Source organism: Heptranchias perlo, chromosome 10 (genome assembly GCF_035084215.1).
Source record: "Heptranchias perlo isolate sHepPer1 chromosome 10, sHepPer1.hap1, whole genome shotgun sequence".
Taxonomy (NCBI): Eukaryota; Metazoa; Chordata; class Chondrichthyes; order Hexanchiformes; family Hexanchidae; genus Heptranchias; species Heptranchias perlo.
Genome location: NC_090334.1, coordinates 1,284,035 through 1,309,013, shown reverse-complemented (window position 1 = coordinate 1,309,013; position 24,979 = coordinate 1,284,035). Strand labels below are relative to the sequence as shown.

Here is a 24,979-nt window from a genome sequence, read left to right as displayed (position 1 = left end):
TGGGCCCCGGATGATGTATTAATGCCCCGTAGGTTAGAGGGGAGGGGTGGGCCCCGGATGATGTATTAATGCCCCGCAGGTTAGAGGGGAGGGGTGGGCCCCGGGTGATGTATTAATGCCCCGTAGGTTAGAGGGGAGGGGTGGGCCCCAGATGATGTATTAATGCCCCGCAGGTTAGAGGGGAGGGGTGGGCCCCGGGTGATGTATTAATGCCCCGTAGGTTAGAGGGGAGGGGTGGGCCCCGGGTGATGTATTAATGCCCCGTAGGTTAGAGGGGAGGGGTGGGCCCCGGATGATGTATTAATGCCCCGTAGGTTAGAGGGGAGGGGTGGGCCCCGGATGATGTATTAATGCCCCGCAGGTTAGAGGGGAGGGGTGGGCCCCGGGTGATGTATTAATGCCCCGTAGGTTAGAGGGGAGGGGTGGGCCCCGGGTGATGTATTAATGCCCCGTAGGTTAGAGGGGAGGGGTGGGCCCCGGGTGATGTATTAATGCCCCGTAGGTTAGAGGGGAGGGGTGGGCCCCGGGTGATGTATTAATGCCCCGTAGGTTATAGGGGAGTGGTGGGCCCCGGATGATGTATTAATGCCCCGTAGGTTAGAGGGGAGTGGTGGGCCCCGGGTGATGTATTAATGCCCCGTAGGTTAGAGGGGAGGGGTGGGCCCCGGATGATGTATTAATGCCCCGTAGGTTAGAGGGGAGGGGTGGGCCCCGGATGATGTATTAATGCCCCGTAGGTTAGAGGGGAGGGGTGGGCCCCGGATGATGTATTAATGCCCCGTAGGTTAGAGGGGAGGGGTGGGCCCCGGGTGATGTATTAATGCCCCGTAGGTTAGAGGGGAGGGGTGGGCCCCGGGTGATGTATTAATGCCCCGTAGGTTAGAGGGGAGGGGTGGGCCCCGGGTGATGTATTAATGCCCCGTAGGTTATAGGGGAGTGGTGGGCCCCGGATGATGTATTAATGCCCCGTAGGTTAGAGGGGAGTGGTGGGCCCCGGGTGATGTATTAATGCCCCGTAGGTTAGAGGGGAGGGGTGGGCCCCGGATGATGTATTAATGCCCCGTAGGTTAGAGGGGAGGGGTGGGCCCCGGATGATGTATTAATGCCCCGTAGGTTAGAGGGGAGGGGTGGGCCCCGGATGATGTATTAATGCCCCGTAGGTTAGAGGGGAGGGGTGGGCCCCGGGTGATGTATTAATGCCCCGTAGGTTAGAGGGGAGTGGTGGGCCCCGGATGATGTATTAATGCCCCGTAGGTTAGAGGGGAGGGGTGGGCCCCGGGTGATGTATTAATGCCCCGTAGGTTAGAGGGGAGGGGTGGGCCCCGGGTGATGTATTAATGCCCCGTAGGTTAGAGGGGAGGGGTGGGCCCCGGGTGATGTATTAATGCCCCGTAGGTTAGAGGGGAGGGGTGGGCCCCGGGTGATGTATTAATGCCCCGTAGGTTAGAGGGGAGGGGTGGGCCCCGGATGATGTATTAATGCCCCGTAGGTTAGAGGGGAGGGGTGGGCCCCGGGTGATGTATTAATGCCCCGTAGGTTAGAGGGGAGGGGTGGGCCCCGGATGATGTATTAATGCCCCGTAGGTTAGAGGGGAGGGGTGGGCCCCGGATGATGTATTAATGCCCCGTAGGTTAGAGGGGAGGGGTGGGCCCCGGGTGATGTATTAATGCCCCGTAGGTTAGAGGGGAGTGGTGGGCCCCGGATGATGTATTAATACCCCGTAGGTTAGAGGGGAGGGGTGGGCCCCGGATGATGTATTAATGCCCCGTAGGTTAGAGGGGAGGGGTGGGCCCCGGATGATGTATTAATGCCCCGTAGGTTAGAGGGGAGTGGTGGGCCCCGGATGATGTATTAATGCCCCGTAGGTTAGAGGGGAGGGGTGGGCCCCGGATGATGTATTAATGCCCCGTAGGTTAGAGGGGAGGGGTGGGCCCCGGATGATGTATTAATGCCCCGTAGGTTAGAGGGGAGGGGTGGGCCCCGGATGATGTATTAATACCCCGTAGGTTAGAGGGGAGGGGTGGGCCCCGGGTGATGTATTAATGCCCCGTAGGTTATAGGGGAGGGGTGGGCCCCGGGTGATGTATTAATGCCCCGTAGGTTAGAGGGGAGTGGTGGGCCCCGGATGATGTATTAATACCCCGTAGGTTAGAGGGGAGGGGTGGGCCCCGGGTGATGTATTAATGCCCCGTAGGTTAGAGGGGAGGGGTGGGCCCCGGGTGATGTATTAATGCTCCGTAGGTTAGAGGGGAGTGGTGGGCCCCGGATGATGTATTAATGCCCCGTAGGTTAGAGGGGAGGGGTGGGCCCCGGATGATGTATTAATGCCCCGCAGGTTAGAGGGGAGGGGTGGGCCCCGGATGATGTATTAATGCCCCGTAGGTTAGAGGGGAGGGGTGGGCCCCGGATGATGTATTAATGCCCCGTAGGTTAGAGGGGAGGGGTGGGCCCCGGATGATGTATTAATACCCCGTAGGTTAGAGGGGAGGGGTGGGCCCCGGGTGATGTATTAATACCCCGTAGGTTAGAGGCGAGGGGTGGGCCCCGGATGATGTATTAATGCCCCGTAGGTTAGAGGGGAGGGGTGGGCCCCGGATGATGTATTAATGCCCCGTAGGTTAGAGGGGAGTGGTGGGCCCCGGATGATGTATTAATGCCCCGTAGGTTAGAGGGGAGGGGTGGGCCCCGGGTGATGTATTAATGCCCCGTAGGTTAGAGGGGAGGGGTGGGCCCCGGATGATGTATTAATGCCCCGTAGGTTAGAGGGGAGTGGTGGGCCCCGGATGATGTATTAATGCCCCGTAGGTTAGAGGGGAGGGGTGGGCCCCGGGTGATGTATTAATGCCCCGTAGGTTAGAGGGGAGGGGTGGGCCCCGGGTGATGTATTAATGCCCCGTAGGTTATAGGGGAGGGGTGGGCCCCGGATGATGTATTAATGCCCCGCAGGTTAGAGGGGAGGGGTGGGCCCCGGATGATGTATTAATGCCCCGCAGGTTAGAGGGGAGGGGTGGGCCCCGGGTGATGTATTAATGCCCCGTAGGTTAGAGGGGAGGGGTGGGCCCCGGGTGATGTATTAATGCCCCGTAGGTTATAGGGGAGGGGTGGGCCCCGGGTGATGTATTAATGCCCCGTAGGTTAGAGGGGAGGGGTGGGCCCCGGGTGATGTATTAATGCCCCGTAGGTTAGAGGGGAGGGGTGGGCCCCGGGTGATGTATTAATGCCCCGCAGGTTAGAGGGGAGGGGTGGGCCCCGGATGATGTATTAATGCCCCGCAGGTTAGAGGGGAGGGGTGGGCCCCGGGTGATGTATTAATGCCCCGCAGGTTAGAGGGGAGGGGTGGGCCCCGGGTGATGTATTAATGCCCCGCAGGTTAGAGGGGAGGGGTGGGCCCCGGGTGATGTATTAATGCCCCGCAGGTTAGAGGGGAGGGGTGGGCCCCGGATGATGTATTAATGCCCCGCAGGTTAGAGGGGAGTGGTGGGCCCCGGGTGATGTATTAATGCCCCGCAGGTTAGAGGGGAGGGGTGGGCCCCGGATGATGTATTAATGCCCCGCAGGTTAGAGGGGAGTGGTGGGCCCCGGGTGATGTATTAATGCCCCGCAGGTTATAGGGGAGTGGTGGGCCCCGGGTGATGTATTAATGCCCCGTAGGTTAGAGGGGAGGGGTGGGCCCCGGGTGATGTATTAATGCTCCGTAGGTTATAGGGGAGGGGTGGGCCCCGGATGATGTATTAATGCCCCGCAGGTTAGAGGGGAGTGGTGGGCCCCGGGTGATGTATTAATGCCCCGCAGGTTAGAGGGGAGGGGTGGGCCCCGGGTGATGTATTAATGCCCCGTAGGTTAGAGGGGAGGGGTGGGCCCCGGGTGATGTATTAATGCCCCGTAGGTTAGAGGGGAGGGGTGCTTGATTGAGACTTTTCCTTACACTTGTACTGGACTAGCCACAGTGACCAACCTAAAGTGAAGATATGATGCATTAAATATGAATTTTGCTGAACATCAGCAAAAACACAGCAGGTTTTTTAAAAATCAAAATGATTTATCCTCATAAACAAATCAGCCTTTCGAAGACTTCCTCTGAAATTAGTGAGTCAATACGTTAGCCAATCATTAGGTTTTAATCAGGACACAGCTTGTGTACTGTCACTGAGCAAAAATCCAGAGATGACGAGCTCATTCATTTTCTTTCTGTTTAATATGATTTTTTATAAGTAGACTTCAGCTGTAAATTTAGTGCAGAGTGGTTCAGAGCTCATCACCCTGACCTTGTGTTTGTGACTGTACTTTCACTGCTCGGGCCACAACTCCTCTATTGCCACATTGTGGAATAAAACTGTTGGTATTGGTGTGTTGTGTCGGAACATCAGGTCCAAGGTGAAGGTTCACACGTGCGCGCGCACGCACACACACGCACACACGCACACACGCACACACGCGCGCACGCACACACACGCGCGCACGCACACACACGCGCGCACGCACACACGCACACACACGCACACGCACACACCTTGCAGCACTGCCAACATCCCATGAATGAATTAAACAACACACTGCAGGTAGGTGCCCTTCTGACACTGCTGGTGCAGTGCTCCGCCCAGGAGTGCTCCCAACGAGCCTACCTGCAGCGACCCCCGCCCCCCCCCCCCTCACTGTGACTGACCCCTGAGCCCTTCCCCCCCATGACTGACGTCCCACCCCCGTGACCGCTGGTGGCCCCATGCCCCCCGCCCCCATACCATGAAAGACTTACCTTTCCACATACTCTTCCTTGCTCTGCTCCTCTCCGACTGAGACCAGCCTGTCGGACGGCAAACGGACCAAAAACATAAGTTGTCCTTACACACAATGCCGCACACAACCCCCTCCCCACGCACACCCATATCCCAATACACTGCCCACTTGTGGGGGAGTCCAAAACCAGAGGTCATAAATATAAGATAGTCACTAATAAATCCAATAGGGAATTCAGGAGAAACTTCTTTACCCAGAGAGTGGTGAGAATGTGGAACTCACTACCATAAAGAAGTAGTTGAGGCGAAATAGCATCGATGCATTTAAGGGGAATCCAGATAAACACATGAGAGAGAAAGGAACAGAAGGGTATGGTGATAGGGTGAGATGGAGTAAGGAGGGAGGAGGCTCGTGTGGAGCATAAACACCGGGATAGAGCAGATGGTCTAGATTTGGACACCCAGGGCACGATTTTAAAAGAAAAGTGCGGGGACGGAGGGAGGCAAATAAAATCATTTTTTTTGGCGCGGGCAGAAATCCCGGCTCCAACACGCCAAAAAATGTGCACGACCCAGAGTCACCAGGGAGCGCCTCGTTCCCAAACCCGGAAGTCCCGCCGGCTTTAATTGCCGATATTTAAAGCAGCATTTCAAGTACGAAAAGTACATGATGTAATGTACATAAATGTGATTTAAGAATGAAGGCAAGTGATTTCAACACTCCCTCAACCTGTTTCCCGTGCTGTGTGAAACACGCCATTGGAAAGTAGTCGGGTTTCAGGCAGTGGCCATTGAAATGCCTGTTGACAGATGGGGATAAAAGGTGAATTATTACAAACTTTTGATTGGGAGATCTTTGTGTTTCACTGAAAATTCTTACTTTCCACTCAGAATTCTTCTGTTTACACATTTAACCAACTTTTCGGACCCCCTCAAACTCACACCTTCAGTATGGGGGGGCGCCATGGCTGCATTCACCACTACATCCGAGGACGAGCAACATCACCATCCTGGCCAGGCATGGCGTCCACCTCCGCCACGTGGAGCTCCACAACACAGTGCTGTGCCACAGGCACCTGCACAAGAGCACGGAGGGCAACAACAGAGAGAGCGACATTGCAGGAGGCACTACCCTCGCCACCGGGTCTACAGACCGAGGCTCAGCTTCCTGGACCTCTCTGAGGAGCAGTGCATACGGAGACTCAGTCAGTTGCCAGGTAGTCGCGGACATCTGCAGCCTCCTTCATGCCGAGCTGCTCCCGGCTGGGCTGAGCGGCATCTCATTACCCGTCGCTGTTAAAGTCACCACTGCCCTCAACTTCTTCCCCTCCGGATCATTCCAGGATGCCACCGGGGACATCGCCGGGGTCTCTCAGTCGTCTGCACACAAGTTTCGCAGGGCCTCGCACTGCGTCAACTTCCCCATGGACGACCTCAGCCAGACGGAGAGGGCAGTGGGATTCTACTCTGTGTCTGGCTTCCCACGGGTGCAGGGTGTAATCGATTGCACCCATATAGCAATTCGAGCACCTCCACACGAGGCAGGACTGTTCATCAACAGGAAGGGCTATCACTCCATCAACACTCAGCTCATCTGTGACCACCGCAAGAGATTCCTTCACGTGTGCGCCAGATTCCCTGGCAACTGCCGCGATTCCTTCATCCTCCGGGAGTCCAACATCCCGCCCCTCTTCCACGCACCGAACACCCACAAGGACTGGCTCCTCGGGGACAAGGGATACCCCCTGCACACGTGGCTCATGACACCTCTGAGGAACCCCATCACCGAGCAACAGTGTCGATATAACGACAGCCACATCGCCACCAGGTCTACAATTGAGCATGTTATAGGGCTGCTCAAGATGCGATTCAGGTGCCTTGATCGTTCTGGGGGAGCTTCAATACGCACCAGACAGAGTGGGACGCATTATAGTCGTGTGTTGTGCCCTGCACAATATGGCACAACAGAGAGGTGACGCTGGAGGAGGCCCCATCCACATCTGCCACCCATATTGAGGAGGAACCCATGGGCAGAGCAGCGGCTCACCTGGCTGTGATCGGTGACTCTCTGGCCTCACGAACAAAGTGTGAAGAGTCCAGTCCTCACCACCTGGACAGAGCAGCGCCCACACCAGCCCCCACACCCCCACCTCACCCCTCCCTGCACAAAACAGTCCTGCAACTACACATACACCCACTGTAGAGTGACCCAATGGGTGGCATCAAGTGTGGGTGCTCATAGTGAACCTCGTGAAAGGGCCTTATTACAAAAGCCAGTCACGAATGGCCAAGACGTGGCAGTAGTGGTGACAATCATAACATTTAATGTCACTTTAACAAAAAGCTAATATAAATAAAAAACATGACCAACCGTCAAACACCCTTGTGCATCCCCTTTGTGCTCACAAAACCTTCCCCTTTCTCTTCCATCTACTCCTACGTGGTGCATCCCCTGTGGCTGCAGCAGAGGTAGTGGCAGGTTGCTCTTGTTCATGCCCTGACTGATTAGATGCTTTGGGCCTACGCCCTCTGGGTTTTGGTGCCCGTGAGGGCCCCTCCAAAGACTGCTCCACCTGCACCTGTGCAGGGGCAGACTCGGCCACCTGGAGAGGAGGCAGCATTGCAGGTACTGGTTGAGAGGGGGGCAACGGGTGAGATGTGGGAGTGCTTTGAGTGGCGTCCCCACTTCCATGTCCCCTTTCGCCGTCATCCCTCCCCTGGGCCAGGCCCACACCACTCCTACTGGAGAACAGTTTGGAAGACATGTGTGATGCCTTGTAACCCCTCAAATAATGAAGCAGTCTGAGCCCACATGCAGCAAGACCTGAACAACATCCAGGCTTGGGCTCATAAGTGGCAAGTAACATTCGTGCCAGGCAATGACGATCTACAACAAGAGAGAGTCTAACCACCTCCCCTTGACATTCAACGGCATTACCATCGCCGAATCCCCCATCATCAACATCCTGGGGATCACCATTGACCAGAAACTTAACTGGACCAGCCATATAAATACTGTGCCTACAAGAGCAGGTCAGAGGCTGGGTATTCTGCGGCGAGTGACTCATCTCCTCACTCCCCAAAGCCTTTCCACCATCTCCAAGGCACAAGTCAGGAGTGTGATGGAATACTCTCCACTTGCCTGGATGAGTGCAGCTCCAACAACACTCAAGAAGCTCGACACCATCCAGGACAAAGCAACCTGTTCGATTGGCACCCCATCCACCACCCTAAACATTCACTCCCTTCACCACTGGCGCACAGTGGTTGCAGTGTGTACCATCCACAGGATGCACTGCAGCAACTCGCCAAGGCTTCTTCAACAGCACCTCCCAAACTCACGACCTCTACCACCTAGAAGGATGAGCAGCAGGCACATGGGAACAACACCACCTGCACGTTCCCCTCCAAGTCACACACCATCCCGACTTGGAAATATATCGCCGTTCTTTCATCGTCGCTGGCTCAAAATCCTGGAACTCCCTTCCTAACAGCACTGTGGGAGAACCGTCACCACACGGACTGCAGTGGTTCAAGAAGGCGGCTCACCACCACCTTCGAGGGCAATTAGGGATGGGCAATAAATGCTGGCCTTGCCAGCGACGCCCACATCCCATGAACGAATTTTTAAAAAAAGTTGTAAAGGTTCTGTCAGCCTGTTGAAGGCGGCAGAATGTTGTTCACCCTGAATCTGAACGGCCGTTGTCAGGGCCTGAATGTACTCATTTGTGAGCCGTGCTTGAAGCTCGATGGAGTCTAGCCTTCCCTCCATCACAGACATTCCCACACTTATCTGCGACACTATCTCAGATATTTCTGCAGTTACGTGTAACACTATCTCAGTCAGCTGCTCACGTCCCTGAGACACAATCTGAGTTTCCCTCCTGTACCTGTGCCACTATTTCACTCATGCAGGAGTTGGACTCCTCCATCCTCTGTGTGATTGTGGAGAGTGCGCGTGGCACCTGTTCCAGCACCTCGCAAATGTGCTGCTGCCCCTCGATCATTCTCCTTTTAAAGGATGGCCCCCAGGGTTCAGCATCTGTGTCCAGCTGAGCAGAGCCTGGAGAGCAGTGCTCCCACCGACGTGGACTCTCCACAGCTGCCCCTGCCACCAGTGTCAGCTCGTGCTCGTGCGTGATGACTCACCAGGTGCGAGCCCAACTAACTGAGGACAGGGACCCACCGAGGTGTGAGTATCTGCGCTGGTGGATGGCTCGCTCAGATGTGACGGTGCGCCCTCCGAGGTCGGCAGGTTCTCTGAGGAATCGCCCTCTGTGGTCGCTGAAGGCCCTGAAAGAGAACAGAAGGCAATATTAAGCATCATCACAGATGTGTCATGTTGCGATGAGCATACTGAGGTGCTGAAGATGGCAAGGCATGTTAACATCAATTCATATTATGTGTGATGAATGTTAAAGTTGTGTCACCAGACGTTTGTGGGGTGCCAGTCTCGGCGTCCCCGATGGACAGGCACTCGAGGGTGAGGCTGAGCTCCAGCTCCTCATCTCCGCGTCTGTGAGGACCACTATTTGTTGTGGCCCCTCCCCTCCAGTCCTCGCCCTCTCCCGTGCATTCTGGGCTCCCTTCTCCTTGAAGGGGAGAAAGTACAGACGAGTGAGTGAGTGAGGGTGATGTGATCAACCGATGAATGCATTGGTTTGGGTGAGGCTGACCGTGAAAGAGATGCATCAGAGGGTGAGTATGAGACAGAGCCATCACATTGGATGGGGATTGGGGTGAGTGGTATTGGGGGGTGACTATTGGGGAGGTGAGGAAGTGCAGGTAAGTTGAGGATGAGCTTTGAGTGGGTGTGAGGAGTGATGTGATAGAGTAGTGTTGGCAGTACAGAATGAGTTGGGGGGGTTGGGGCGGTGATTTGGAAGACGGAATGTAGGACAATGAGTAAGTTTACTCACTTTTGTTGACCTAGTTAGGTCATTAAAGCGCTGCCTGCACTGGATCCAGGTGTGGGAGATGCTGCTGCTGCTGGTGACCTCCTCTGCCACCTTGAGCCAGGCCTTCTTGGTGGCAGAGGCAGGCAACGTCCTCCCATCCACCGGGTAAAATAGTTCCCTCCTCCCCCTCACCCCGTCCAGTAGCACCTGAAGTGAGGCATCACTGAAACTGGGCGCAGCCTTGCCCTGTGCTGCTCCGATGTGTCTTCTTGATCTTTGCTCCAGCTATGGAGCAATTGTAGGAATGGCCCTTTAAATTACGATGCTGCAGCTGACAGCAGATGATGTGGGTGCGCAGACGGCAAACCCGGAAACGAGATTAATGGCCACCAATTAAGTTGCGATCGCATGGGGAATGGTAAGTTTTATTTTTCGGGTTACCTGTGCACCCATTGACCCCTCCCCCCGCCAGCTTTTTAAAATCATGCCCCTGGTGCCCAGCTTGGACACCCGGTGCCCGGCTCGGCTGAAATGGTAGAGGCTATTAGGGGAAATTAGCCACTGTGTGTCGGTGAGTAACCTGGGTCATCAGGCAGAGCTGAGGAATAAATCAAGCGTTTTGTAGCCTCACGCACCCAACCCATAAAATCCCGTTCGATCAGAAGGCGTTTTTGACTTTAATGCTATTCAATATCGGATTGGAGCACTGTGGACAGGTGTTGGTCTCACCGGAGCATAACACGGGGGAATCTGTCTCTCTCTCTCACTCCCTGGGTTTGTGTGTGTGTCTCTTTCTGTCTGTCTGTCAAAGGATATGGGGAAAGGGCAGGAAAGTGGAGTTGAGGTAAAAATCAGATCAGCCATGTTCTCATTAAATGGTGGAGCAGGCTCGAGGGGCCGAATGGCCTACTCCTGCTCCTATCTCTTATGGTCTAATGGTCACTGAGTGACCAATGATTACCTCTTTAGGCTGGACTACCAACACAGTTAATGCAAATCAGACCCCAAGCCCCAGGACATAGCACAAAGTGCAAAAAGCTGTAACTCAGGTGGAGACTAAACAAGGGAACAGTGGCCTACCTTGAGAATAATCGAAGGCTCAGTCGGTCATGATCCTCAGTGGAATTTCTGCAGAGCACAATTTCAAGGTTGGACAATCTTCTCTCTGCCTACAATTGGAAAACAAGAACCAGATAAAACGAAAAGCCCTGCTAGAAGGTCAGATTAAAGTGCTGAGCAAAACTTTAGGCCTCAAATATTGACCCTGAACCAACTCGCCAAACTTAAAATACCAGCCTAGCTACACTCTGTGAGGAAAACAGAGCTTGTCCTCTCACACTCCCACTGTGCTTTTATGCAAATGTCTTTTAACACTATTATGGACGCTATATAGAGTGACTGGTCCAGCCCTAATCCTTCCATCCAGGGCAAATATCTGGTGGTGTTGCTGTGTTCTGCCCAGGGCTGAGCTTCAGTTTTGTCTGGGTCTCCGTGTGGAGTTTACGATTGGCACTGAGTCCAGTCACTCCATGAGGTCACCAGCCCCCATCCCCAGGGACGGGTTGGGCAGCATGGCATGAGGACGGGAATGATGCTGATTTGGGCCAATGGGCTTCGAGCCAAACTGTGCCAATAGAGTGGGAAGGTGGTATTAGAGCCCAGTATTTATTGGGTACCAGCAGTGGTGATGATGGTGGAGGGAGATATTGGGTATTTAGTGCTTGTAGGAGGGTGGTGGAGCAAAGAAACAGGAGAAAGCTATTCAGCCCCTCGAGCCTGTACCATTCAGTTTTTCTTTATTGTGGGCGTCGCTGGCGAGGCCGGCATTTATTGCCCATTCCTAATTGCCCTTGAGAAGGTGGTGGTGAGCCGCCTTCTTGAACCGCTGCAGTCCGTGTGGTGAAGGTTCTCCCACAGTGCTGTTAGGAAGGGAGTTCCAGGATTTTGACCCAGCGACGATGAAGGAACGGCGATATATTTCCAAGTCGGGATGGTGTGTGACTTGGAGGGGAACGTGCAGGTGGTGGTGTTCCCATGTGCCTGCTGCTCTTGTCCTTCTAGGAGGTGGAGGTCGTGGGTTTGGGAGGTGCTGCTGAAGAAGCCTTGGTGATCTGTTCTTCAACTCCATTTACCCACCTTTGCTCCATATCCCTTGATACCCTTGCCTAACAAAAATGTATTGATCTCAATATAGGAACGTCATTTAGATTGAAAAAAAATTAATTGCAATTAATCAGTTGACAGTCCTAATTTCTGTCTGTTGCTCACTCGATCCTTGGTTCGAACTTTGCTTCTAATAATGGGTCGATCTGAGTTTTGATCAGTCAGTCATGGTCAGGGTGGGGAATCGAACCCACGATCTTTGCTTTACGGGTCTGATTTCTGACCACTTGGTGACCCGCGCCCAGTGTGGGGCTAACGTCCTCCCGTGGTCTTCTAAACAGAAGGTTCTAGAAACCAGCGCAGTGAGTGAGAAGGTGCCGGCAATTCCTGACCGAGATTGTGTTCTCCTTGTCGTTTTTTTTTTTTTTTGCAGGGTGTGATACCGCTGGGTGGGTGTATCGTGGAGGCAAAGGAAGAGCCCAACATGCCTTTTGGAATGAGAATTTCGCACGAAGATTTCCACGTAAGTCAGGTAGAAGAGCTGCTGTTGGGATAAGGAGGCAGGGGGCTGAGGGAAGTTACCCTGCATGTCCTCCTCGCTGTATAACAGGACGGAGAAAGTCAAACTGGAACAATGCTTCCCGATAGGCCAAGGCTGTGGGCACTGGGTTCAGAGTTGAAAGGGCAAGTTTAGGGCAGACATAGAGGGCAGTTGAGGCTAGGACAAGGGTCTCCTTTGAGAAACAGCGAGCAAGTGTCACGGCAGGACTGGTGTTCCGGAAGGATGAGATTGAAAGGCCACTCCGTCTGTTATGGACTTCACTCCTCCCCCTCTCCAATGTCAGCAAAGCCGTACCGTGTCTCTAAATATAATCAGGCCAGTCGATTCAGGTGCGACTACACATCGATCTTAAAATCAAATTAAGGTTTATTTATGACAGGCTATAAGTAAACCAGCAATATTGGTGGGATCAGGGAGGGGGCTCCACATTACAACAGTGGTGGGATCAGTGAGGGGGCTCCACATTACAACAGTGGTGGGATCAGTGAGGGGGCTCCACGTTACAACAATGGTGGGATCAGTGAGGGGGCTCCACGTTACAACAGTGGTGGGATCAGTGAGGGGGCTCCACGTTACAACAGTGGTGGGATCAGTGAGGGGGCTCCACGTTACAACAGTGGTGGGATCAGTGAGGGGGCTCCACGTTACAACAGTGGTGGGATCAGGGAGGGGGCTCCACATTACAACAGTGGTGGGATCAGGGAGGGGGCTCCACATTACAACAGTGGTGGGATCAGGGAGGGGGGCTCCACGTTACAACAATGGTGGGATCAGGGAGGGGGCTCCACGTTACAACAGTGGTGGGATCAGGGAGGGGGCTCCACGCTACAACAGTGGTGGGATCAGTGAGGGGGCTCCACGTTACAACAGTGGTGGGATCAGGGAGGGGGCTCCACGCTACAACAGTGGTGGGATCAGGGAGGGGGCTCCACATTACAACAGTGGTGGGATCAGGGAGGGGGCTCCACGCTACAACAGTGGTGGGATCAGGGAGGGGGGCTCCACATTACAACAGTGGTGGGATCAGTGAGGGGGGCTCCACATTACAACAGTGGTGGGATCAGTGAGGGGGCTCCACATTACAACAATGGTGGGATCAGGGAGGGGGCTCCACGTTACAACAGTGGTGGGATCAGTGAGGGGGCTCCACATTACAACAGTGGTGGGATCAGGGAGGGGGCTCCACATTACAACAGTGGTGGGATCAGGGAGGGGGCTCCACATTACAACAGTGGTGGGATCAGTGAGGGGGCTCCACGTTACAACAATGGTGGGATCAGGGAGGGGGCTCCACATTACAACAGTGGTGGGATCAGGGAGGGGGCTCCACATTACAACAGTGGTGGGATCAGGGAGGGGGGCTCCACATTACAACAGTGGTGGGATCAGTGAGGGGGCTCCACGTTACAACAGTGGTGGGATCAGGGAGGGGGCTCCACATTACAACAGTGGTGGGATCAGGGAGGGGGCTCCACGTTACAACAGTGGTGGGATCAGGGAGGGGGCTCCACGTTACAACAGTGGTGGGATCAGGGAGGGGGCTCCACATTACAACAGTGGTGGGATCAGGGAGGGGGGCTCCACATTACAACCGCTGTAAACAGGACATCATGATAGTTATCTCCGTCCTGGGAACTGCGCCAATCGAGCCGCCTTCCTTGTGTGGAGAACTCACTGTATTTCCCTGTCTCGGAGCAAACTCTTTATCTTTATACCCTTTCTTATCGCGGTCACGTGACTGTCAGCACATCTTGCCAGATGTGTTCCCTTTTGTTCCCGTACTCTTTGGTTCAAAGTGTTTAGACGGATGATTCTCTTCTGGTCAACAGACTTGCTCGTATCCCTGACTTCTTATCTCTTCACTTGGGCAAGAAAGCCCTTTGTTTCAGATGTTTCCCTTCAAACACAGTTGCAATATTGATTAGTTCTTTTAATACACTGTGGTTTGGAGATTATGCTAACAGACAAGAGCTGACAATTAACATGACTACACTGTACCAACTCATTGGCAGTATTGTAGGCTGATGAGTCATTTCTATTTGAGTTCAGTTGCAGCAGTGTTGTCCAATAAGTTAGCCAGGAGCCACATGTGGTTAATTGGGGATCCAGATGTGGCTAATTGTTTTTCTGATTAGTAAATAAATAATGAGAAACAGACAGTTATTGGTCATGTGATCTCAATACTCAGTCACATGGAATGTGCCTGTGAACTGTAACCTTTGTGTGTGTTGGTAAAATGGTGAGATGAACAGCAGATTGAGAGAGTGTTTCCTGATTGTTGTGGCTGATTTACGTCCTTGGTCAGTGAATGGTGGAGATGTTTGTTCAGTAAATATCCACACGTGAAGTACATTTACCTGGATTGTGTGTCAGGCGTTTTCTACTGAAATTAGTGCATGGGGATAAAACGGTGTCGCCATAGCAACACCTGTGGCTAGTCAGAGATTTCTATTGGACGCGACTGAATTACAAGAATCTGGCTATATCCCTGATTAACCCTTTCCATACTGGACCAGATCATTCACCCAGCATTCTCTCCCAACATTAACAAACACTAGGTTTCACCCCCTAACCCCTGGAATAAAAAATAAATCAGGCTGTTAAGCTCAGTAATGCTCAATTACCTCTCCCTACAGATATCAATCCAACTCCCCCTGAAATGGTATGAATCAAATCCATTCTTTCAGTATATTTATTTAATATTCTTCATACACCATCAATGATGGGTGTATTAGTTTAGGGTCTAAAATCATCACAAAACTCAAGATGCCTTTATTTGAATCTTTACAATGACCCAGCCTCTATAATATATTAAAATTGTTGTGTGAGACACATGCTCCATTTAATGATGGGCCAGTCTCCTGTAGGTGTTTGCCTTGTTAAAATGTCCCCATCAATGGTATTCACTTAGTGGGACTCCCCATTGTGAAGCGAGCATCTGTTGGCTGTCACGGCCCAGTCACACCAGCAGCTCTGTAGAGTCTTCAGAGGGCCCGTCACAGCTACTTCAAGTGGGTTTAAACATAAGGAATAGGAGCCAGGGTAGGCCATACAGCCCCTCGAGCTTGCAAATATGTCTTCGTTTTCTACCTCCTCAACTTAATCTCCCAATCTTAATTTTTTTTAAAAATGATTGTTAATTATAAATAGCCTTACCTGTTCACGTTTTTTCTTCAAACTCCCTTCTGGCCTCTGGCAAATTTCAACTTGGGGCTTCTGGTCCTGTCTCCACTCAGCCTCTACTCCCAGTTGTACTTATTTGTACTCCCTTGCCTCCCTGTCGTCTCCTGGTACACATTTAAACACCCTCCCCATCAGCTGCTTTTCTTCCCGTCCTCTACCCCGGTCCTCCTTCTGACACACTCGGGTCCTTTCTGCGCTGTCCCTCGGTCAATTAATGCCTTGCGGTTGCTTACCATTTTCTGGGCCTCAATCCCAGTCCTTCCTGCCCAGCCCTTTGTTCTGCCTGTTGTGATAGTTCCTTATCCTTTTGATAACTTATTTGAAAAGCTGGAGACAGTAATATGTCTGACAACTATTTATTATTGAATCAAAACATTCATCTTAAGACTACATAGAGAGCAGTATATGCAGTCCTACGTCTAGAAACTCACGTGTAAGGAATTCCCCGGGAATCATGAGCGATTGCCTGTCCACAGTAGCTCTCCTTGAAGGTAGCCAAAGTTCCTAACTGATTTTTGCTTTGTACCTCCCTTTACACCATGTTAAAAACAATCATACCATTGTCCAATTCTTGCTGAGTTTAACTTTGTTGGGCAGTTTATGACCCTTAGGTCACCCAACAGATTGCTGAACACACAAAACCAGAGGGGCCTTATCATTATCAATATCCCATTCCATTGTCACCTCAGCAATCTTTGCCACCTACCTTTGCTCTTCCTGAACTATGGCTTTTGTCCTGGAGAGTCAGTGGAATCCCCAGAATCATAATGAGTGAATTGAGTCAAGTGAACTAGTCAATTAATTATATTATGGATCCATAAATTAATAGAACCATAGAAAAGATACAGCACAGAAGGGGGCCATTCGGCCCATCGTGTCCACGTCAGCTCGAAGAACAACCAGGTGCCCATTCTAATCCCACCTTCCAGCACCCGGTCCGTAGCCCTGGAGCTTACAGCACTTTAGGTACAGGTCCAGGTACTTTTTAAAAGAGTTGAGGGTCCCTGCCTCTACCACCAATTCGGGCAGCGAATTCCATACACCCACCACCCTCTGGGTAAAAAAGTTTTTCCTCATGTCCCCTCTAATCCTTCCGCCAATCAGCTTAAATCTACGTCCTCTAGTTCTTGAACTCTCCGTTAGGGGAAACAGGTACTTCCTGTCCACTCTATCAGGGCCCCTCATAATTTTGTACACCTCAATCAAGTCACCCCTCAACCTCCTCTGCTCCAAGGAAAACAACCCCAGCCTATCCAATCTCTCCTCGTAGCTGCAATTTTCAAGTCCTGGCAACATTCTTGTAAATCTTCTCTGCACTCTCTCCACAGCAATTACATCCTTCCTGTAATGTGGTGACCAGAACTGCACACAATGCTCCAGCTGTGGCCTTACCAGTGTTTTATACAGTTCCATCATTACATCCCAGCTTTTGTATTCTATGCCTCGGCTAATAACGGAGAGCATTCCGTATGCCTTCTTCACAACCTTATTTACCTGTACTGCCACCTTCAGGGACCTGTGCACATGCACTCCAAGGTCTCTCACTTCCTCTGCCCCTCTCAATATATTCCCGTTTACTGCGTATTCCCTTTTACTGTTCACCCTCCCTAAGTGCATTACCTCACACTTCTCCGGGTTGAACTCCATTTGCCACTTTTCCTCCCACTCCACCAACCCATTGATATCTTCTTGGAGTCTACAGCTATCCTCTTCACTATCAACTACACAGCCAATTTTTGTGTTGTCTGCAAATTTATACATTCAAGTCCAAATCATTAATATATACCACAAACAGCAAGGGACCCAGCACTGAGCCCTGTGGCACACCACTGGAAACGGATTTCCATTCACAAAGACATCCATCGACTTTTACCCTTTGTTTCCTGTTACTGAGCCAATTTTGGATCCAATTCGCCACATTTCCCTGCATCCCATGGGCTTTTACCTTTCTGACCAGTCTGCCATCTGGGACCTTGTCAAATGCATTACTAAAATCCATGTAGACAACATCCACTGCACTACCCTCATCAATCCTCCTTATCACTTCCTCAAAGAATTTAATCAGATTTGTAAGGCATGACCTTCCCTGAACAAATCCATGCTGACTATCCCTGATTAAACCATGCCTTTCCAAGTGACAGTTTATCCTATCTCTCAGTATTGATTCTAATAGTTTGCCCACCACCGAGGTAAGACTGACCGGCCTATAATTGTTCGGCCTTTCCCTCGTACCTGTTTTAAACAATGGCACTACGTTTGCAGTCTTCCAGTCCTCCGGTACCTCCCCTGTATCTAGTGAGGATTGGAAAATGATCCTCAGAGCATCCGCTATTTCCTCCCTGGCTTCCTTCAATAGCCTAGGAAACAATCCATCCGGCCCTGGTGACTTATCAACTTTCAAGGATTCCAGTCCCTCTAGTACTTCCTCTCTCGTTATGTTTACCTTATCCAATATTTCACACCTCTCCTCTTTAACTACTGTGTCCAGATCATCCCTTTCTTTTGTGAATACGGTGACAAAATATTCATTTAAAACCCTACCCACATCCTCTGCTTCTACACACAAGTTACCCTTATCATCCCTGATAGGTCCCACCTTTTCCTTAGCTATCCTCTTGTTCTTAATGTACTGATAAAACATCTTTGGGTTTTCTTTAATCTTACTAGCTAATATTTTTTCATGCCCTCTCTTTGCTTTCCTTATTTCCTTTTTTAAGTCATCCCTGTACTTTCTATACTCCTTTAGGCTTTCTGCAGTATTTAGTTTCCTGTGACGGTCATAAGCTTTCTTTTTCTGCTTTATCTTGCCCCGTTTACTTCTAGACAACCAGGGAGCTCTAAATTTGGCAGTGCCACCCTTTTTCTTTGAGGGGACGTGTCTGCATTGTACCCGTAGAATTTCACTTTAGTGCCTCCCACTGGCTTGCCACTGATTTCTCCTCAAGTAGTTGTGTCCAGTCCACTTCTGCTAAATCACCCTTTTTAGTTCTGTAAAATTTGCCTTTCCCCCAATTTAAAACATTTACTCCTGATTTAACTCTGTCCTTTTCCATAATAATGCTAAAACTAACTGAATTGTGGTCACTATCCCCAATATGGTCACCCACTGTCACTTCACCCACTTGCCCATCTTCATTTCCCAGGACTAAATCTAGAATTGCATCCCCTCTTGTTGGGCTTGTCACGTACTGGCTAAAAAAAGTTCTCCTGGACACCGATCAAGAATTTTGCGCCCTCTTTGCCCCTCACACTGTTTGAATCCCAGTTGATGTTCGGGTAGTTGAAGACTCCGACTATTATTGCCCTCTTATTTTTGCACTCAGAAATTTGCCTACATATTTGTTCTTCTATTTCCCTTTCGCTATTCGGGGGTCTATAGTACATTCCTAGTAGTGTGACTGCCCCTTTTTTGTTTCTTAGTTCAAACATATGGCCTCGATTGATGATCCATTTAACATATCATCCCTTCTCACAACTGTAATTGATTCTTTAACCAATAATGCTACCCCCCCTCCTTTTTTATCACCCACTCTATCCTGCCTGAAAACTCTATATCCAGGGATATTGAGCTGCCAATTATCCCCCACTTAAAGCCAGGTTTCCATTATAGCAATGATATCATGCTGCCATGTGTCTATCTGTGTCCTTAGCTCATCTGTTTTGTTTGTAATACTCCTTGCATTGAAGTATATACCCTTTAACCCCGTCAAATTCCTGTGCTGGACACTATTTAACCTTTTGCTCCTTTTGCCTTTGAGTCGCTAACTACATCTCTAACTGCTTTCCTGGTCTGAATTTGTCCTATCTGTACCTGCCCTTTGGTTCCCATCCCCCTGCCATACTAGTTTAAACCCTCCCCAACAGAACTAGCAAATGCCCCACGAGGATATTGGTCCCGGTTCTGCTTGGGTGCAACCCGTCCAGCTTGTACAGGTCCCGCCTTTCCCAGAATAGGTCCCAATGCCTCAGGAATTTAAACCCCTCCCTCCTACACCATCTCTCAAGCCACGCATTCATCTGGTCTATTCTCCTATTTCTGCTCTCGCTAGCACGTGGCACTGGGAGTAATCCTGAGATTACTACCTTAGAGGTCCTGCTTTTTAATTTATTGCCTAACTCCCTATATTCTGCTTGCAGGACCTCATCCCTTTTTTTTGACCGATGTCGTTGGTACCGATATGGACCACGACCTCTGGCTGTTCACCCTCACCCTCACCCTCCAGAATGCCTTGTAGCCGCTCTGTGACGTCCTTGACCCTAGAACAAGGGAGGCAACATCCCATCCTGGAGTCTTGTCTGCGGCTGCAGAAACGCCTATCTGTTCCCCTTACGATGGAATCCCCCATCACTATTGCTCTCCCATTCTTTTTCCTCCCCTCCTGTGTAGCTGAGTCACCCGTGGTGCCACGAACTTGGCTCTTGCTGATTTCCCCGGATAAACCATCTCCCCCAACAGTATCCAAAGCGGTATATCTGTTTGAGAGGGAGATGGCCCCAGGGTACTCCTGCACTACCTGCCTAGTCCTTTTATTCTGCCTGGCGGTCACCCACTTCCTTTCTTTTTGCGTAACTTTTACCTGAGGTGTGACCACCTCACTGAACGTGCTATCCACGATAATCTCAGCATCGCGGATGCTCCACAGTGAATCCACCCGCAGCTCCAGCTCCGAAATACGCTTAGTCAGTAGCTGCAGGTGGACACACTTCCTGCACACATGGTCGTCAGGGACATCGGTCGTGTCCGTGACTTCCCACATAGTGCAGGAAGAGCATATCACGGATACGAGCTCTGCTGCCAAGACTTGCCTTAGATTAAGCTCATTAGTTATTCCCTTTAAATAGTTTACTCCTTTAAATTACTCTTAATTTAGAGAATGTTAACTGCACTAGGGACCTTGATTCACTAAAAAACACATTACTTGCTCTAAGATCTGCCGACCTTCCTTTTCTTTTTACTTCAGTTACTGCACTGTAGAACAGTAGAAATACTCACCTGAACCTACTTACCAATCAGCTGCCTCCCTGCACCGCGTCACTTTTTCACTGGTGATGTCACCTCTGGAACTGCGCCGCTGGTCCCAGTTTATCTCCCTCGGCTCGGCTCAGCTCAGCTCTCCCGCTCTCGGGCCCTCCTTTACCCCCCTCCGATCTCCCTCGGCTCGGCTCAGCTCTCCCGCTCTCGGGCCCTCCTTTATCCCCCTCCGATCTCCCTCGGCTCGGCTCAGCTCAGCTCTCCCGCTCTCGGGCCCTCCTTTACCCCCCTCCGATCTCCCTCGGCTCAGCTCTCCCGCTCTCGGGCCCTCCTTTACCCCCCTCCGATCTCCCTCGGCTCAGCTCTCCCGCTCTCGGGCCCTCCTTTATCCCTCTCCGATCTCCCTCGGCTCGGCTCAGCTCTCCCGCTCTCGGGCCCTCCTTTACCCCCCTCCGATCTCCCTCGGCTCGGCTCAGCTCTCCCGCTCTCGGGCCCTCCTTTACCCCCCTCCGATCTCCCTCGGCTCGGCTCAGCTCTCCCGCTCTCGGGCCCTCCTTTATCCCTCTCCGATCTTCGATCTCCCTCGGCTCGGCTCAGCTCTCCCGCTCTCGGGCCCTCCTTTATCCCCCTCCGATCTCCCTCGGCTCGGCTCAGCTCAGCTCTCCCGCTCTCGGGCCCTCCTTTATCCCCCTCCGATCTCCCTCGGCTCGGCTCAGCTCTCCCGCTCTCGGGCCCTCCTTTACCCCCCTCCGATCTCCCTCGGCTCGGCTCAGCTCAGCTCTCCCGCTCTCGGGCCCTCCTTTACCCCCCTCCGATCTCCCTCGGCTCAGCTCTCCCGCTCTCGGGCCCTCCTTTACCCCCCTCCGATCTCCCTCGGCTCAGCTCTCCCGCTCTCGGGCCCTCCTTTATCCCCCTCCGATCTCCCTCGGCTCGGCTCAGCTCTCCCGCTCTCGGGCCCTCCTTTATCCCCCTCCGATCTCCCTCGGCTCGGCTCAGCTCAGCTCTCCCGCTCTCGGGCCCTCCTTTATCCCCCTCCGATCTCCCTCGGCTCGGCTCAGCTCTCCCGCTCTCGGGCCCTCCTTTACCCCCCTCCGATCTCCCTCGGCTCGGCTCAGCTCAGCTCTCCCGCTCTCGGGCCCTCCTTTATCCCCCTCCGATCTCCCTCGGCTCAGTTGAATTAATTAATGTGATTGGAATCTATCAAATGTGCCTAAGTGACTGGAATCCGGATTTTTCCTGTCCTAACCAGCTCACCATACTCCAGTCAGCTCCCGACATACTCACTACCCACACAGTACTCTCTTCCCACACCTCCAGACCCCTTCCTTACTCACGACCCAACTATCCTCCCCCCCGAATAATCAGTTCTTTCCTCTCCCAACTAAACTCTACTCTCCCAAAACTGCTCCCTGACTCCACAACACTTGGCCAAACTACAAAACCGGTCACCAACTCACGAGCTTCACAAAAGCTGACAGAACTACCCTCACAAACAGCTGACCGACAAAACAGCCCAAATTAGAGAACTTGCATTTATATAGCATCTGATCACCTCGCCTCAGGACAGCCCAATTGTTAATTGTATGATTTATAACAATTAATGTTAATTGTATTCAGGTGGGTATCAATTGCCCGGGTATGTCCTGTCCACAAAAAGCAGGACAAATCCAATCCGGCCAATTACCGCCCCATCAGTCTACTCTCAATCATCAGCAAAGTGATGGAAGGTGTCGTCGACAGTGCTATCAAGCGGCACTTACTCACCAATAACCTGCTCACCGATGCTCAGTTTGGGTTCCGCCAGGACCACTCGGCTCCAGACCTCATTACAGCCTTGGTCCAAACATGGACAAAAGAGCTGAATTCCAGAGGTGAGGTGAGAGTGACTGCCCTTGACATCAAGGCAGCATTTGACCGAGTGTGGCACCAAGGAGCCCTAGTAAAATTGAAGTCAATGGGAATCAGGGGGAAAACTCTCCAGTGGCTGGAGTCATACCAAGCACGAAGGAAGATGGTAGTGGTTATTGGAGGCCAATTATCTCAGCCCCAGGACATTGCTTCAGGAGTTCCTCAGGGCAGTGTCCTCGGCCCAACCATCTTCAGCTGCTTCAACAATAACCTTCCCTCCATCATAAGGTCAGAAATGGGGATGTTCGCTGATGATTGTACAGTGTTCAGTTCCATTCGCAACCCCTCAGATAATGAAGCAGTCCATGCCCGCATGCAGCAAGACCTGGACAACATCCAGGCTTGGGCTCATAAGTGGCAAGTAACATTCGTGCCAGGCAATGACTATCTCCAACAAGACTGTGTCTAACCATCTCCCCTCGACCTTCAACAGCATTATCATCGCTGTATCCCCCACCATCAACATTCTGGTGGTCACCATTGACTAGAAACTTAACTGGACCAGCCATATAAATACTGTGGCTACGAGAGCAGGTCAGAGGCTGGGTATTCTGCGGTGAGTGACTCACCTCCTGACTCCTCAAAGCCTTTCCACCATCTACAAGGCACAAGTCAGGAGTGTGATGGAATATTCTCCACTTGCCTGGATGAGTGCAGCTCCAACAACACTCAAGAAGCTCGACACCATCCAGGACAAAGCAGCCCGCTTGATTGGCACCCCATCCACCACCATAAACATTCACTCCCTTCACTACCGGCGCACTGTGGCTGCAGTGTGTACCATCCACAGGATGCACTGCAGCAACTCGCCAAGGCTCCTTCGACAGCACCTCCCAAACCCGCGACCTCTACCACCTAGAAGGACAAGAGCAGCAGGCGCATGGGAACAACACCACCTACACATTCCCCTCCAAGTCACACACCATCCCGATTTGGAAATATATCGCCGTTCCTTCATCGTCGCTGGGTCAAAATCCTGGAACTCCCAACCTAACAGCACTGCGGGAGAACCTTCACCACACGGACTGCAGCGGTTCAAGGAGGCGGCTCACCACCACCTTCTCAAGGGCAATTAGGGATGGGCAATAAATGCTGGCCTAGCCAGCGACGCCCACATCCCATGAACGAATTTTTTTTAAAAACCCTCTTGTATCCCTATATAGGAGGGTGTGTGAATAAAGGCTTGGAAGCAACTGAAGACCAGGCTCCAGTATTCTTCACCGAGCTATCCAGTTATAAAATGGTAGCAGAGGATGGTTGCCCAAAGATGAAGGTTGGAAACTACGATTGTTTTTCGCACAAAAAACAAAACTTGAAAGTCTAGTGGCCGTTGTGGAAAATGGAAGAAAGCAAGTTTAAATCATTGAAGTACAATTTCCCTCCAATGTTCTCGGAGTTTGAACCGTATGACCAGTGGAAGAACGAGGTGGATATGTGGACATGGGTTACTACTCTGCCAAAGAGAAAACAAGGCATGGTCTTAGCGTTGTCGCTTCCTGAACAAAGTAAAATCAGAAGTAAGGTATTTTCTGAGATGGATGCAGATGGTGAAGGTTTTACCTTTCTCATAGAATTTCTAGATAAAGTCTACAAGAAAGATGACCTGTTAAGTACCTATGAGGCCTGGTCAGCATTTGAGAGATTTCGGAAAACGCACGGTCATTCAGTGGAAGAGTATATCGTGGACTTTGTCAACCTTTTGTACAATTTGTTAAAGTTCCAATTGAGAATCCCTGGATCGGTACTAGCGTTTAAATTACTAGATTGTGCGAGGGTGTCTCAAATGGACAGGCAACCGGTCCTAACTGGCATCCAGTTCTCGGAAAAGGAGGCTTTATTGGATCAAATGTCTGCTGCATTACGAAAAGTTCCTGGGAAAACTGTCATTCCCTTCAGCGTTCATGGAACAAATGGGGTCTTCCACTGTGGCACAAAGAATAGAAGATTTGATGGATACCAGGTTTTAAAATGTTCCTGGTACTAAACGCAGTTGCCAGACCAAGTTTCAAAATTTTCAAGAGACCAGACACAGGCGTCAATATGATAGAAGGATTAAAGACAGCCAGATTGGTGATGAAAGCAGGTACAGCAAATCCAGTTATAGCAACAGAAGACAAAATTGGGACAGTAATAACGAGCGAATGAATCCCAGGAATGCCCAAGGAAAGATCAATAGATGCTTTAGATGTGACACTACGTATCATTGAGGTGAATTGCCCAGAACGAAGATGCAGGGTCTTGGAAACGACGCATAAAGAAAGTAGTTCTGAGGAAGAGGATGAAGATAATGAAGAAGCTGAATAGATTATACTGGTCACAAGGAGTTTTAATCCTGTGAAGAATGTATTAGTCATGGATTCCTTTAATTGTGCTGTGTTAGATAGTAGCATGTACTTCAACTGTATGCGGTTGGTTAAAATGTTATCTTGATTCGCTAAGTAGTGAGGATCGACGCACGGTTAAGGAATATAAAAGTTCTATATGTTTTAGGCTTGGAGACGCCAATACCTTGAGGTCACTAAAGAGAGTGGTAATTCCATGTAAGACAGCTGGAGTAAGCCATTTTATAAGTACGGATGTAGTCTCTAGTGAGATATCTATGCTTTTATGCTTTTGGGTA

The 24,979-nt window shown here is 51.3% G+C and overlaps 1 protein-coding gene and 1 long non-coding RNA gene across 4 annotated transcripts in view; one reads left to right on the top strand and one right to left on the bottom strand.

The window, feature by feature from the left end:
- The window catches only part of plekhd1 (pleckstrin homology domain containing, family D (with coiled-coil domains) member 1), a 120,981-nt gene that overhangs the window by 24,216 nt on the left and 71,786 nt on the right, over positions 1-24,979 (top strand). For both annotated transcript variants that reach the window (XM_067991097.1, XM_067991098.1), the window contains exon 3: positions 12,168-12,257. In XM_067991097.1, the coding sequence (XP_067847198.1) occupies positions 12,168-12,257 (90 nt within the window). The remainder of the gene's footprint in view (positions 1-12,167; positions 12,258-24,979) is intronic.
- The window catches only part of LOC137326216 (uncharacterized), a 121,799-nt gene continuing 107,552 nt past the window's right edge, over positions 10,733-24,979 (bottom strand). For both annotated transcript variants that reach the window (XR_010964139.1, XR_010964141.1), the window contains exon 4: positions 10,733-10,800. This is a non-coding gene — a long non-coding RNA (uncharacterized lncRNA). The remainder of the gene's footprint in view (positions 10,801-24,979) is intronic.